Genomic DNA, 16,650 nt, shown 5'->3' on the forward strand with positions numbered 1-16,650 from the left:
ACACTATCAAAAGGCTCGATAAAAGCTCCCTCATCTCACAGACAGTCCGGTCCAATAGAGATGCAGCAGTCGAGTGTTTATCAGACGACAGGCATTGACGTATCGCTCCGTGTCTGAGAAAAACTGCCTTGGGGTATTTCTGGGCTGGCTCTGCCTATATTATGCGACATAAATTATGTGAATCCAGAGGGACGACCGTACGAGACCAAAATTAGTCCTTGTTTCTTGTTAACCAAATGTTAGAAATTCAAATGATTTGGTACACAACAATGCTTACAGAGGCATAGGCCTAAAACAAAATATAAAGTTGGTTGAAATACACATGATTTATTGAAACGCATGGAATGCACTTTTACACCATTCTAATTTTCACCACAATGTCTCGGTGGACTGAGTTGGGGCAATTAATTAGCAAGCTGCATCTGCATGCACCTTCAATTTTCCACTTTGAATGGCTGCAAGAATAGCTCCTTGATTTCCATCATTTTCTCATCATCTGGTGCACTAATACCATCTCCTCCGCCCCGGTAGATGCAGTGAGAGATGCGCGCCATATTCACGCAGGCATTTGCGAAGGGAAGAGGGAATCGGCAGTTACTGAACGCATCCTGGTTGACTGTTTTCCAGGTCTCCATGGTCAGATCTCTCATGGCCTTGCGAGCGTCATGCTCCGTGGCTCTGTTCTCTGACATGTAAATGGCTATAGAAGATGGCGCATCTCCTCTCTTCAGCTCTTCCTACATTTACATTTACATGCAGGAAATAAATCTCAACAAGGGCTTTGTTTTGATCTAACAAATTTAGTGCAAGAATAAACGGTGTTCTTACAGAATGCGTTGCGGAGTCGTTGCAAAGGCGGAATATTTTGGATACCATCTGTACCAATTTTGGATAACTCTCGAGTTGCTGTATGGAGTTTGGGGTAACACCCTTCTTCTCGATGATGGGGAAAGCATGAATTAACATTAGTGGCCCAGAGACAGATATCCACCCGTTCTCCAAATACTCATGGAGGGTTGGTTTGTAATTGCTGTAATGCCACTTTGCTTCCATTAGGAATGCCTTGCAGAGGTCATGCCACTGAGACAGTAAGTAGTTGTAAGTGTTAGCTTCGTCATTCATCATAAACTCTTGGTGCATTTTGTATTTTGTCAACCGAGGAATGATAGTATATTTGTCTACTTGTGGTCTGTACTTACCGCTTTCTTAAGAAGAAACCTCGCGTCGCATCCTTCTTGCCTAAGCACGTGCTCAGCCACCTCATTTGATGTGCTGACGATCGTGAGGTAGATTGCTTTCATATACTCAGGGAGTTGTTCGCTTGCGGATGTCCCCCATCTGTGGAGAAATATTCATTGCTTATTCAATTCATGTTGTAATATAATACATTGTGACATTAGTTTTAGTACTATAAGTAATACGTATGGCAGAAACTAATTGAAAGTAGCACTGTAGTTTTATACTATTTCCATGTAGTACTGTATTTGTTGTAGTCAACTTTATTCCATTAAGAAATGCATTTCCATTACGGTGCATTTCAAAGCTTACCTTTCAATGGCATCGGTGAACATTACAAGCTCATCCAGGGTTCCGTAGATATCATAGATATCGTCTAAGAGCACAATCAGAGCAAATGTTTTAGCGACCACTTCTCGACATGCCTCGAGACTAGGTTCAGGAGCAACCCCGGTAGCAAAATAGAAGCACTCCATCAGACGATCCCTCGCAAATGGCAGACTTTCACTCAGATCAGCGTTCCTCCACCAGCTACAAAATGGAAACAACATCAGCACAACATGTTGTATAGTAAGATCGGGATCCTCCTAGAAATTGACTGACATGTTTTCTTCTATTACCGTGTAATCCTTGAAAGTTCTTGCTGCTGTAATTTCTGCACATTGTTGAAGTCAAGCTTGGCAAAATGAAGCAACGACAAATCCGCATCACTATCTCTTGCATAGTGGTTGATGAACCATCTCGCTTGCAACCGTGGGGCCGCCCAGTGCAGTGGAACGGCCAAAGCATTATCCACAGAGCTCCTTAGATGTGGATGCATGGACGGCCTGAGTTCTCTTAGAGCCTCTGTAGAAAACACCCGTGCTTCATCCAGGAGATGGTCGCCTTCAAATGCAAGATGTGAAGCCTCGTAGAGGGAAAGAAGACCCTCTGTATCTTTCTGAAGCGTTTTCTTGAAGTTACCAGTTCCATCCTTCAGGCTTCGCAACACTACTTCTGTTGCGATTTTGGTTATCAGTTAAATTTGCTTAGCAATCAGGAAACACAGAGGGCAAATGTGTACTCTCTCTGAAATTAGTTACCTGGAGAAACGGGATAGTTGTTCTGCCTAAGCAATCTAAAGGATAAGGTCATGAGACGAACATCGTCCACGCGATCGACGTCTTGTTTCTCCGTTGACACGGAGTTGAGTATGGCACTGATCTCGTCGTCGAAATGGTAAGCAACACCGAGCCGTTGAACTGTGTCAATGACTCTAAGCTTCGTCAATATTTCTACTTCCTGTTGGAGAAGTAGATGCCTTACTCGAAACTTTAACTTGTCGAAGCTAGATGGGTCCCCCTACACCACAAGAAATAAAAAAAAAATACAGCACATAGTAACAATATACTCCCTCCGATCCAAAATAATTGGCGTTCCCACTTCCCGAGAAATAACTTTAACTAAATATATATTAAAAAGTATTAATACTTATGGTACATAATTAGTATCATCGGAAAGATCTTTCAATCTAGTTTTTTAACAAATTTATTTGAGAATATAAATGTTGCACGTATTTTCTATAAATACAATCAAACTTGTGACACGAAAACTTAAAACAATAATCATTTTGGGAAGGAGGGAGTACATGACTTGAATTCATGTAATGCAACTGATGCTTGAGGATAGACATTATGGGTCTATAGAATTATTTTGAGAAGGAAGGAGTACATGATTTTTTAATTCGGCAAAGTTATTTTGCTAATATAGAATTATGGGTCTCACATCTTCCCTTCACTCCACCGAAAAAGTGGGACCCACCTCTTTATTCTCTCCCCTCCGCTTGTCTCTCTCAACTAAAACCTATGTATCTCGTGCTATAGGCTCATCAATGGAGCTCCCGCCACTACAAGCAGCAAAGGGCTCGCTTCTAGAGAGGGTGGGTCCAAATATAGAAGACGATGTCAAGTTGGCTTTGAAGAGTGCAACAAAGGATATGTGGGCTTACGGTAAAACACCCGGCGCAACAGCAAAGTTGGGGGAGTGTACGGTGCGGAGGCCCTGTGTGATCCTTCCTCTTTGGTGGTCTACTAGCACTGGATGGTGGCGTGACTAGAGGTCCATAGGCAGTGGCGACATGGCTAAAGGGGGTGGGGGAGGATGGGGGCGCTAGCGGTAGAAAGCCAAGCTTAGGTGGCTAGCCACCCCGGATTAGACATTGATGTAGGCGTTCTTATTTTTATAGATTTATTTTAGTATCGAATGATTTAACAATACTGTTCTCGGCATCTGGTTCATGAGGGGGAGAGAATTGGAGGGGCAACGGACGGAGACAAAGAGAAATGAGATGAGAAACCCTCTAGTTTTGGCTTATATATGTGATTATATTTATGGGTCGGCTTAGGCTCCACGCCTATTTATAGAAAATAGGCCATATTTTCAGAGTCCGATCTCTCGTGAGGCTCATCTCTATAAATAAATTTAGAAGATACGTAATATTTTGGATGTCCTCGCAAATAAAACGATCATGTCTGTAAAATATAAGTCAAACTTGTGTACGCTTCTAAAAAATAAAAATAGCATACCTCCTAAAATCCTTTTTTGTTGTAGTGTACGATTTACAGTAAAAAAAAGAGGCGACATGTAGCAACACTGTTGTACAATAAGCTTAATAAATAAAATATTAATAACTATTGAATTATTGTTACTAATTAAATATATGTGTAAAATATAGAATACAATGAAACATCAGCTTGCATTTAGTAAAATGTAAAATTTCATGAAATTTATCGTAATATGGTAGACAAACAAGTTTAAGTGAATCAAAATATTTTATTCGAATGGTTCCTTTTGTGGTTTCATTAAGTGTCTAGAAGATATCAATGAATATATAAAATAAGATTTTTATATCATATTTTTTATGAGACCCAGTTACAGATGCAGACGCTCACAAACACGAGCGCACACTCATTCCTATAAACACACGCACGCACACCCTATCCCTATAAAAAACTTCTATGAATTAACCACAAATACAAACCGAAAGTGATACTATGCGTGAGTTATACTTCATCCATTAAAAAAGTGCAATTCTAGAATGGCACCAAACTAAACTATTTTAAACTTAACTAAATATTTAGAAACTTAAATATGTATGATATCAAATAATTATAAGTATTATTAGATTTATCATGAGATATATTTTCATAGTATACTTATTTAGGATCGTAAATATAAATATGTTTCTTATATATTTGTTTGGTTAAGCTATACGCACTTTAACTAAGGCCTTGTTTAGTTCCAAAAAATTTTGGAAAATCGATACTGTAGCACTTTCGTTTGTATTTGACAAATATTGTCCAATCATGGAGTAACTAGGCTCAAAAGATTCGTCAATTTCGACTAAATGCAATTAGTTTTTAACTTTTTTCTATATTTAATACTCAATGCATGCGTCTAAAGACTCGATGTGACGGAGAATCTGAAAAATTTTGCAAAATTTTTTGGAAACTAAACAAGGTCTAATAACATCTAGAACTAGAGTATTTTTTTAGACCAGTACATGTAAGCCAAACCTCACGATTACGCTTGTTGCAACCCGCTAATGATGACTCCAATGAATCGTAGTTCCAACTGTTGGGTTGGTAGTTCGCCGACCGCCGTATAGGCGGCGGCAGTTGCAGCTGCGGCGCCGGTCCCTCAGGCAACGAGGAGCATCTCACCACCGTGTACCCCGCAGCACGACGTGCAGCCGGCGCGCACGGCTGCTGCTGCTGCTGCTGCTGAACCCATTTGGGCGTCGTCGCCATAGCTGCCCCTCGCACCGTGCACGCACTGCCGATATGCATGTACATTGTGCCTGTGGGTTGTTTGTCGTTGTTAGGTGCAGTGAATATTTATAGCTGGTCTAGCACAGCACCTCCATGGCTCCATCCGTTTTTTTTTTTTACTGGAGCGATATGATGCCTATATACTGTACGCAGTATGCTGTAGTATGCCTGTACTATATGTGTGGAGAGGCGGAAGCAGCGCCGCGTCCGGAGGGCTTGCACGTTCTGCGCATGAGCGGCGGCTAGCCTGCTCAACGGTCAACGCCACGGCATTCGCTGCCGTGCATCGTGCGGCACCTTCAGCGCTGGACGGGCCGGGCGGCGGCGACCGGCGATCAGCCGATCACATATCGCGGGTTGGGACTTGGGACGGCGCTCGCCATTTCGAGCGCCCTCTCGAGTCTTGACTCTTGAGGGTATATACAATCCGTGAATTTGCTCTTACAGAAAGAAAATAATCAAATAATTATGTAAGAGCATCTCCAAGAGCTTGGCTAAAATTAATAGCCAAATTCTAATGTTTAGCCATTCTGTAAAATAGATAACTTCTTAAGAAAGAAGAGATTTACAACAGTCTTGCTATCAGATAGCTAGTGCCAGTGGTTGGCTATATATGACCAACGAAAATTAAGGGATAGCAAACTTTCTATTTTACAAAACTAAATAGCACATCTGTTGGAGGCTATTTTTTTACTATAAAAGTTCTAAAAGGCCTCCATAATAAGAATAGCAAAACTGTTGGAGGTGCTCTAAGGACTTTTTTTTTTGCGAACAATTGTGTAAGTGCCTACCCTACCATGGAAAAAGCTAAACTTACATGCCAATGTGTTTATCTATCCTTAAAACCGTCACTTTTAAACTATAAAATCACCCAGCACCAGCTGCTTGTTTGAACGTCGTTACCACTGCTAAGCGTCTGGCCACATGCACACGGTGGCAAAAAAAAGTAAATAAAATGCAGAATCCTATCTCCAACAGGACAAGGAGACCCATTTGGGAACCCAAACTCAAAATAGGTCTCCAGCATAATACCTATAGCATCCAACAGAGTACCCATACAGAAGACCCACTTTGGGTATCAGGAAAGCCATAACCCAAATTTGGATATCCTCTCTCCTCGAGACCCATTTGCAGAGAGTATTGTCTTTTAGGTCTTGTTGTTAGATAAGACTAAAAATAGGTATGGAACCTTTTACCTGTAGCGCTACCCAAAGGACAAATGAGTCTTGTATTTTGGGTGACGATTGTTGGAGATAGTCTTAGCGCCTCCCTAAGCGCTTGCGTTGGACTGGACCGGCGGTCGGACCGATAAAAGACCGAACCAAAGACTATAATGGTTCGGTTCACTTAAAAGACCATTCGTGTAATTAGACCGGTAAAACTGGTTGAACCGGCCGGTTTTTATGGAACTAGTGAAAAAACCGTGCATGTGAACCGGCCGGTCTGGAATAGTGTTGTATGCTGTGCGTGCAGTATGCTCTGGCTTGTGGCGTGCATCCGCTGTGCACCTGCGGCGTGGTCCCTACAGGGCTCCACCTGCTATGCTCGCGCTGTGCAGTACTCTTTTTGGCGCCCACGCTGGTGGTTCGGTTCGTTGATTGGACTTGGGAGTACTGGACGTTTCATGTATTTGAATTTAAAATGTTTAAAACTTTTTCGTGCGACCTTCAAATTAGAGAAATAATATATCCATTTTAATTATTTCAATGACCTCTTCACAATAGTGCACTCCATTTTAGTATTTGAAAATGTTTGTAACGATGAATATCTAAGTTACTATTTAGTTTCTTTTTCAATAATTTATAAGTGCTCCATATATTACATTTTCATGCGCATTTTCTGTTTTTTATCATCTAATTTGCATATGTAATCAACTATATGTTATTGGTTATTTATTGTATATTGTTTTATTACACCGGTTCAAAATATTTGTGGGCGGTTCAATTCATCCGGTCCAAAACTATCAAACTAGCGGTTCAACTGGTTCTTAACGGTTGGACCAGTGAACCATTAAACCGAAAGCCTTGCCGGTTCAATCTCCAGTCCGGTTCTAATAACTATGCTGACAGCTGCAGCCTGCAGGCAACGAGGCTTGGGCCAATCTATTCCGTACCGGTTGACGCTAATTAATAGCGATAACTCATGAATAATAGTCTAATGAAATATTTTTGGTAAAATATTCAGTGCAAACTATATTTTCAGTGTAATCCATGAAACCACATTAAAACATCTTTAGGCTTTGTTTGGATGTATTCGGATTCACATCAATCCACATGTGTTGGGAACTTGGGATGGATTGGAGTGGAACTTAAACTAAATTCCAACCCAATCCACTTTATCACATGTGGATTGGGGTGAATCCGACAACATTCAAACAATGTCTTAAGAGTTTTCAAACATTTTAAATTTGTGCACACCAATAGTGCATCTATAGATATGCACATAAAATTTGAGATTCATCAAACTCGTTTAAAAAAATCATATAATAATAATAAATTTCATTCGTATATGCACAAGAGGACAAAAATCCTTCATTTGCGTATGCACTAGAGGACAAAATTAATGCATATGCAAATAAATTTTGTTATTTTGATATAAATTTTTTCAGAATGAGTTTGAATGTCAAATTTATCTATTTTTCTGAATTTATTTTAGTACCTGAACGACTTAATAATTCTATTCTTCTTTTAGTAGGCAACCGTGTTTGTCGATCGTGTGCACATGTGGTGACAATTTCAAAATCTACTGGCTTAGTTTTCGAAAGTGCTCATAATGAAGTAGGATGTATGTTTATTCACATGCATGTACTATACACACACGAGTATCTGCGTTTGTAATATGGTTCACTAGAAAAAAAGAAGTCCATAGTTTAATGCTTGATAATAGTAAAATATTAACCACTAGGTTGTTACTACTAGTATGCATCCTATAAAATACATAATGAAACATAAGTATGTATACAGTAAAATATAAAGTTTCATCAAGTGTATCCTAATATAATAGGCAAACAATTTTAAATAATCAAAATATTTTATTGGAATTGTGTTTTGCATAATTTTGTTGTCTAGAAGATGTCCTAAACGAGAAACACGAACGAAAAGTAATGTTATGCATGAGTTGTACTCCTTTCATATCTACAGAAGAAGTCGTTTAGGACAACGACATGGGCTCCAAAGCCTAACTTTGACTCTTTGTTTTAATAAAAAAAATTTATCAAAAAGTGTTATATGTATATTTTTATGAAATTATTTTTCAAGACAAATCTACTCATGGTTTTCACATTTTCAAATTCAACAACTTTTAAGTTATTCATGATTTATATTCCCAATATTTGACTCAAACCTTATCTAAAACGACCTTCTTTATGGATATATATATATAAGAGAGTACATAAATACTACTCTTTATAAGGCCTTGTTTAGTTTACCCTGAAAACCAAAAAGTTTTCAAGATTCCCCGTCACATCGAATCTTATGGCACATGCATGAAACATTAAATGTAGACGAAAACTAAAACTAATTACACAGTTTAACTGTAAACTACGAGATAAATCTTTTGATCCTAGTTAGTCCATGATTAGATAATATTTGTCACAAACAAACGAAAGTGCTACAGTACCGAAATTTTTTCGCTTTTCGGAACTAAACAAGGCCTAAGTCAAACCCCGCTAGTCTAGGATCACACGCTTATTGTTATTGCCAGCCGATAATAACTCCATGTAGCCGTAGTTCAACTGTTGGGCAACGAGGAGTATGTCACCGCCGGCCAGTGTACACGGACGCCGCTGAACCCATTTGGGCATCGTTGTGCCCCTGCCACCACCGCGCACGCACTCCTGATGTACATGTACAGTACATATTATACTTGTTAAAGATGAAGATGGTGTCTAAATGAATATCTATAATTTTTCTCTAGTCTAATTTAATGAATTAAATGGTAGTTTATTGATTTAGACTAGAAAAAAATCGAAGTATTTATTTGGAGCATCGTCCCCTCTTTAATGCTTGTGGGTTGTTGTTGTTACAGTAGGTGCAGTGAATATGGAGATTGTGGAAGAGATTACTAGTCAGTCAGTCTAGCACGGCAACACCTCCCTCCTTTTGTTTTTTACACTCGCGATGTGATGCCAGTTGAGCATAGACAACCTCTGGGTCGTTATTTTTGCTATATAGTACAGCAACTTGCTTTATATGGGAACACCCACACGCCACACGAACAGAGGCCTTGTTTACTTCCAAAATTTTTTTAAAATAGAAATAGTAATATTTTCGTTTGTATTTGATAAATATTGTCCAATTATAGACTAACTGGACTCAAAAGATTCGTCTCGTCAATTCCGACCAAACTGTACAATTAGTTTTTATTTTCATCTATATTTAATACTCCATGCATACGTCTAAAGATTCGATGTGATAGGGAATCTGAAAAATTTTGCAAAATTTTTAGGGAACTAAATAAGGCCACACATCATCATCACAGGATTCACCGCCACATCTGACCATCTCCAAGATAATGGAGTTTGCTACTCCAAATTGCGACCGAGTCCCCGGATTGCATTGCAAGTAGTGACCTGTCTTGGAGTAACAAAGTTGTGCAAGTAGTTCCGCACGCGTGGTGTCCCCGACACGGCAGTTAACGTTTTTCTATTACTTATTAAAGGAACATTGGTGGTTATTTCTAAAATACGAGCACAACGACTAGTAAAATGTAACCCACGGACGGAGCGGCGCAGTTTGAGTAACGTGATTATGTATAAGTATAACACGAAACTGAACAGACCCATTCGCTAGCCGCGCAAGACACAGTTTGTATGCAAGTAGTACTAGCTGATTGTCTGATTGAGATTTGAGAGGCGCACGGCATACAAAGACGGCAGTTCTCGTCTCGGCAGAAGCGGACGAGACGGTGCGGATCGATCGGTGACCCGCCCGGCGGCCCCCCTCCACCTTCTTCTTCTTCTTCTTCTTCTTCTTCTTCTGTGCGACAGAAACCCGCGCGCGGGAGCTATCGTCAGCGCTGCTGCTCCAGTCGTCATCCCCCGTTCGCGTCGTGCGTCCCCGCCGTAGAGCATGTCACCACGACACCACCGGTTGCGTCTCCGTCTCGATCGCTGCCGGCCGAAGGTCCTGTGCCGCCCGTCGTGTCGCACCAAACCTATCCTATTTCCCTGTTTGGCTTTGGCCTGGGCCCGTTCCGTCCATGCCCATGCGCCGATGCGCGGTGGCCTGGCCTGGCTGCCTGCCTGCCCAAAATATTCCTAGTTTTCTTCCTGTCATACATCATACTTTTCATAATACTGTACGTCTTATATCCTTGTCAGCATGCAACACGCCATGTGCACGTCCCACCAGCCATCTCATTCTCCGGCCTTCTTATCATCTTTTATAATTAGTTTATTAAGAAAATTATTTAAGTATTTAGCATGGAAAATTAAAAGTAGTTCCTTATTTAGCGACTGAAAATCAAATTGTCTTATACATTATTTTTTTCGACACGAGGCAATTCCACTTCCATTCAGCAAACGGAAGTACAAAGAGTCGTCTAAACCAGAGACAAAGAGAAGACAGTGTCCATAAGTAAGCTACCAGACCTACAGCACTACCGAACCTCTGACTCAGAGGTTAACAGAGAGAAGACAGTGCCCAGAAGTAAACTAGCAGAGCTAATGTATACCGAACCTCTGACTCGAGAGAACTTTTAGAGCTCCTTTAATCAACCATTCCCCTTTGAGTATTGCAGGGTATTGAAGGGGAATTGAGTTTAATTAGTCCCCTTCAATCCACTCCGATTCCAAAAAAATAGTTGAATACAAACTAGTTCTTACAGCATCTGCAATGATACTAGTTATGTAACTAGTTTATGTAAAAGTGAAAAATATAAATAAAGATTATTTTGTAAAATCTTACTTATATATATATATATATATATATATATATATATATATAAAATTACATCCATATTTCATTCTCTCGTATTTTTAGATTACGTAAAATAAATAGTCCATTTATCCATCGCACTACTTCATCTTCTACCTTTTTTTTTATATCCACATCAGAATAGGAGACGCCCTAATAAGGAACTACAAGTGCAAAACACTGAGTCAACTCATTTACTAGTGCTGACAAAAAAAAAATCTCAGATAAATTGGTACTTGCGGCTTACCCCGTAATTTCCATCTCCACTAATTCAGCTACTATACCGATAGACTGTATGTGTATGGGCTTCCTCAAGTTGTAGAACCAGGCCAGCTCAATTTCAACACCCTACCAATCGGCCCCTCTATATGTATGGGCTTCTTCTGAAGAAGTGATGATTATAAGTACCAAGTTCAGTTTCTGGTTTATATTCTTGTCAGAAAACGTTTTAGCGAGGATGAGCCATATGTGGTATTATGGTAAGTAGGAGAGGAAAATGTGTATATATACAATACGCCAGCAACGACTACTTGCACGTAAGTCGCACAAAATCGAATAAGACGGTATACGTATAAGATAAGAGTTGTGCGCACGATAATATGCATGGCTTCCCCTGCTTTACCCTGTATGTACACATAACGCCACAGCCAACATGATGTCTGTGATTACAGAAGATCACATTAGCAGCTGATCGACCTCCCTACGCCTTATTCCTCTCTAATTAAACACAGTAATTGAGTAATAAATCCAAAATTAACTAAACAATAAACATCATAACTATTTAAGCAAGCCAGCAGCAGCTAATTCAGTTCTATACTGTGCTAGGAGGTGCTTGCGCTTCTCTTCTCCGATATCCACTGCTTGTACTTGTCGAAGAACTCCTTGTTCTCCTTCTCCAGCTCCTTCCACACTGCAAATGCTCGCAGGAAACATACATGAATTTACCAGAATAACCAAATTCAGATGGCTGGCAGGCAATTCATTCGTTTCTACTACTGAAATGACCTGTGGAGGTGACGACCGGCTGGACGTCGGCGCGCTTGGCCAGCGCCTCCATGCACTCCTCCATGCTCATCCCGAACGTCATGCACCTCTCTATCAGGTGCTGCACCTGCATGCGTGATGAACGACGCCGTCGCCGAGGACGACCACCGCAGTTAATTAGTTCCGAGCATCATGCATGCAGTCATGCAGACGATTGTGACTTCAGTTCAGAAGAACTAATAACGAAACAGGTCGGAGAATAAAATAAAATGGTTGCTTAATTACCGTGTGGATATAAGAGGCAGGATTAGAGTCGTCTCCGGGAGCCATGGATGGATGGATGGATGGATCCTTCTGGCTTTTTTTTGGTTGAGGCGTTGAGCAACACACTAGGCAGGCAGTGCCCTGTTGACCTCTCTCTCTCTCCGTCTACCTCTCCCGGGAAACAGTTTGCTATAGCTACAGCAAAGGGAGAGTCTATGGCTGCCCGCAATCTGATTCCGTGTGTGACGATAAGGCGTGCAGAGTCGACAGGGGAGGATCCTATATATACATGCGCCACGGATGAGGACACCGCCTCCCGCGGGGCGCCTCGCTGGGAGAGGTCCACGGCTCCTCCACCCCCGCTGGCCGCGGCGACGGGCGACGGCCAGTCGGCGCCGGTGGACCGAGCGCACGGAGCCGGCGCGGGAGGAAAAGCGTGGGGCGGCCGGGCCGGGCGTTCACGTGGGCGCGGGGAGCCGATTGGAGGAGCGGAGATTGGAAAGCGACGTGGGCCGCCGCGCGCAAATATCTTTTCTCCTCCAAGCCCGGCCCGTGGTCTATGCGGGCGGGCCCCCACGCGCGGAAGCCGCCAGGTGGACATGCACCTCGCCCCCTTCACGTGCCACATGGCCCAGCACGGCCGGCCACGTCGCCACTCCTCGGCCCGGAGCGGCGCCCGTCCCGGATCCTCTGTGTGAAGAGCCGAAGAGCGGCACCAAACCCGAGCGGCCGAGCAGGATAGGAGCAGACGGCGGCCACGACTCGGCACATAGGGGAGGGCTCAGCCTCAGGGCATAAGCGCGCGGCGCGCCGGCGCATGAGCGCAGCGGATCCTGCTGAGGTTCCTGTGCGCCACCACGGGACCTCGCAAGACAAAAGCCCTGTGCGGGGCCGTGCCCGGCCGACGCGTAGCCGGGTAGCTGTCTACATGGCGGAGTACCTGTCGCCCATGCACAGCGCCTACGCAGCATGACCGAAAGCTGTGACGGGGGGCCTACAGCTCCGTTCTCCATCAGATCGGCGGATAACAAAAGGGTAGGGGAGTTGGGTGATAGGGGTCGTTTCCAAGCATCAGCCGATCGGTGAACGGCTGGTTGGAGCACCGTGCGTCCGCGCCCAACGTCCACGCGAGTATGGCTGGACGGACCAAAGCGAAGGGCACGCTTGCTTGGCACACGGCACACACGCCACATGACGAACCCCAAGCACCTCATGATTTCAGTAAGGATATATGCTGGATGCGGACGCGGGCTTCATGGGCCTCTAGGTTAGGGCCTGCACTACTCCTGTCTTGAAAGACGCGATGGGCCGCACGAACCATCTTTCCCTAGAGAGCCCAAGTTGCTGACAACTTCAGCCTGCATACAATTTTTTTTTTTTTTTGTGCAAGGAGCCAGCAACGGTTACATAAATTCAAGTTGTGACGCAGATTAAATTTAAACTTCAACGTGATAGAAAAGTACTATTAGTTGATTTATTGTGAGAGATAAACACTGCTGAATAGCTGGAAAAATCGGCTGATAAGCTCAAGCGAATCGTTGATCATGCAAGAAATTAATTAATTGTAGTTAATTTTTTTTGAAAGGGTAATTGTAGTTAGTTAGTGGTATTTTACTTCGATTCGATTTTAGTCCTTGAATTTTTTATGGGCATGGGTGTGGTTGAGTAATATGGAGTACGCCATTGCCGTCCCTAACTGTTAAATTAAATGGAGCCTCGCCCGGGTGGACTGATGGTCGTAAGCCCATAAATACCAGGACACGTGCGCTTGTGAAACTTCAGAGAGGAGAAATAAATTATTGTTTCTAAGAAAAAGCTGAGCGCACCGGATTCTCTGGTCTGGGTGGAATTTTAACCTAACATTACGGAATCACGGTTTCTCTGGAGGGTTCCTTTCAGGTGTGTGTATAAACGACGAGCAATCGTGAACAGAGATGGACGGACGTGCACAGCATGCCAGCCAGCATCGCAAGGCTGGAGGAGAAGAGATGGTACCTGCCCTGGTTGGTGACTTGGTGGGGTGGGAGTGGGATTAATTAGGAGCAAGCTTCCAGAAGGATGGCCCGAATCTTAGGCCTCGTTTAGTTCAAAAAAAAATTTGTTTTTGGTAATATAGTATTTTTGTTTTTATTTAATAAATATTATTTAATTATGAAGTAACTAGACATAAAATGTTCATCTCGCGATTTATAGGCTAACTGTATATTTGGTTTTTATTTTCGTCTATATTTAGTAATATATATATGTGCCGTAAAATTTAATATGACAAAAAAAATTTAAAAAAATTAGTTTTTGAGATGAACTAAACAAGTCCCGTTAGAGGGCGCACCTAGCTATGGAAAATTATCGCTCGTTTCGTTTCCGAGCTGCGCTGCCTGGGTCGTCAATGACCGTCGTTATCAGGCGCTGCTCGTAGTCAACAAGGCGACAGCGTGGAGGACGATTAATTCTACGGATACCCAACCCGACAATACGCGCTGGGACATTAGCTTGTCATTTTATTACAGGCACTAATGCCGGCATTGAAACATGACAGTACTCCCTCAAGTTGAGTCTATATAATATGTACCGTTTGACATGCATGTCATAGTCATCATTCATCTATTTTAGATTATATTATTTATTATAATTGCAGATTTGTAAATACTGTGTTTACCAAAGCTTGCATTACCATAATTCAAAAAAGTTGGCCAAATTATTAGTCATAATTTGTAAATATAGAACCTTAATATGTATGTGTGCCTTAGAAAGTGGACCCTAGAGAGTATGTGTTAGGTAGGTGTAAGATGTTGGTCTAGCTCGTACAATAATATATATTGCACTAATAGTCTAATACTGTGATTTGGTAGCAGTAGTTTTTGTTGTTAAGTACGTATTCCTTGTATTTTAAATTATAAGGCATTTTGTCTTTTCTATATATATTGTTTCTGTTATGTATCTAGACATAATATATATATATATATATCTATATCTAAGTGCATATCAAAAACTATATATTTTGAAAAGCCAAAATGTCTTATATTTAGAATGAAATGAGTGTATATATACTACTCCAATCCTACAAAGAAATACTACAATTCTAGAGGTCATGTGTTATTCCAAAAAAATGCAACTCTAACTTATGAGTAGGTGTGGTATACTAAAAAGCATGCTATTTATGATTTAATAAAGTATAGAGTTTTATAGGTGCAAGCTCAATCATTTGCTTTAATCTTGTCCCGTTAATACATGCTGGGAATAAAAAGTGTGTATTTGTCTTAGTTTCACTAGACGCATCTAAACATAAAATAATTCAAAAGACATGAAATGAACGACAAGCAAAACCACCATTTGGATTGAAGTGCCTTGTTTCAAAATCACCCTACAAGGACACATCAATTCCATTATTTCATATATGGGTTCCAAAATCATAGACCCAAATACACATAGTTGTTGAGCATTGTCAATTGTTTGGATAGGAGTCTGATCTCCACTCATTTTGGATTGTTAGTAAAAGGCATTAGTATCGACAAATGGAGAAAAACTATGACATCCATATTAGTGTTATGGCAGTCAGACTGATAAATAACACTTATATCTAACAAGCTATGGCAATATCAAAGCTTTGTTTATGAACCTTAGATAAATGCTCTTTACATCTAACTTTATAGGTTGCATTCTATTTAAAGACATCAACCAATGAGTGTTACTATATAAATCGTCCTGTTATGTTTTGAACCAAAGTTGGTAATCTCGCTACCTCTTTCTTTACATGCTAAGCACATCCACAAATGTGCAATGCAAATGCATTTATCATTCACCTGCAAGATCCTCATACCTTATCCAACCATACCACACTAAGTAAGTATGGTCACTATGAATGAACAACGGAAAATTAAAAGAATCTAGCGAGGAGGCAGTAGGGTAAAGTGATAAAAGACCATATACATATATATAAATTAATATCTAAACTTTCAAATTAAAACAAGTAACATAAAATTGGACTTGTAAAGTTTGTTTGAATGTGATATTATGGCATATATAATCATAGTAATAAATATAACTAGTAGTACCTATGACGGCAACCATTATAACAAGAGCAACCCTCTACCGCTACAAAGCAGCTGAGGATAGCATGTTTAAACCTAGCATCCCACTAAATTTTTGTTAGGTCAATATTCGCTATGTCGATGGTTCAAGTAATAATGTGGATGTACCCATAACAACAAAAATGCCGAGGATGGTGATTTGAGTGATGATAAATAATGATGGGATGACAAATAATATTATCTTCAATTGATATGAACTCTTAATGCTAATTTACTTATGCACATCTTCTTTACTACTCCATCCCTCCCAAATTAGAAGTCACTCCAAGAATTTTGGAGAGTCAAAGTATTTCAAGTTTGACCAAATTTGCATGATGAGATAATAACATTTATGATTCCAAGTATCATTAAATT

At 41.1% G+C, this 16,650-nt stretch overlaps 2 protein-coding genes across 2 annotated transcripts; both read right to left on the reverse strand.

Moving 5' to 3' along the window:
- On the reverse strand, positions 362 to 5,024 carry LOC8081467 (terpene synthase 10). The gene is made up of 7 exons (XM_002468028.2): positions 4,791 to 5,024; positions 2,319 to 2,577; positions 1,857 to 2,232; positions 1,549 to 1,767; positions 1,200 to 1,338; positions 829 to 1,080; positions 362 to 737 (listed from the first exon to the last, which is right to left on the reverse strand). The coding sequence occupies exons 1-7, from the start codon at positions 5,022 to 5,024 to the stop codon at positions 435 to 437; spliced, it is 1,782 nt and encodes a 593-aa protein (XP_002468073.2). The 3' UTR covers positions 362 to 434.
- Positions 11,527 to 12,916, reverse strand: LOC8081468. Its single transcript, XM_002468029.2, has 3 exons — positions 12,230 to 12,916; positions 11,966 to 12,071; positions 11,527 to 11,870 (listed from the first exon to the last, which is right to left on the reverse strand). Exons 1-3 carry the CDS (start codon positions 12,272 to 12,274, stop codon positions 11,782 to 11,784), a joined length of 240 nt encoding a protein of 79 aa, XP_002468074.1. The 5' UTR covers positions 12,275 to 12,916; the 3' UTR covers positions 11,527 to 11,781.

Source organism: Sorghum bicolor, chromosome 1, assembly GCF_000003195.3.
Source record: "Sorghum bicolor cultivar BTx623 chromosome 1, Sorghum_bicolor_NCBIv3, whole genome shotgun sequence".
Taxonomy (NCBI): domain Eukaryota; kingdom Viridiplantae; phylum Streptophyta; class Magnoliopsida; order Poales; family Poaceae; genus Sorghum; species Sorghum bicolor.

Coding starts and splice junctions, on each gene's coding strand:
- LOC8081467 (XM_002468028.2), bottom strand. CDS start 5,024: ATGGCGACGACGCCCAAATGGGTTCAGCAGCAGCAGCAGCAGCAGCCG. Junction 1,768..1,856: donor GAACTTTCAAGGATTACACG/GTAATAGAAGAA, acceptor TCCATTTTGTAG/CTGGTGGAGGAACGCTGATC. Junction 738..828: donor ACGACTCCGCAACGCATTCT/GTAAGAACACCG, acceptor ATGTAAATGTAG/GAAGAGCTGAAGAGAGGAGA.
- LOC8081468 (XM_002468029.2), bottom strand. CDS start 12,274: ATGGCTCCCGGAGACGACTCTAATCCTGCCTCTTATATCCACACG. Junction 12,072..12,229: donor CTGCCTCTTATATCCACACG/GTAATTAAGCAA, acceptor TCACGCATGCAG/GTGCAGCACCTGATAGAGAG. Junction 11,871..11,965: donor GCCGGTCGTCACCTCCACAG/GTCATTTCAGTA, acceptor GAGCATTTGCAG/TGTGGAAGGAGCTGGAGAAG.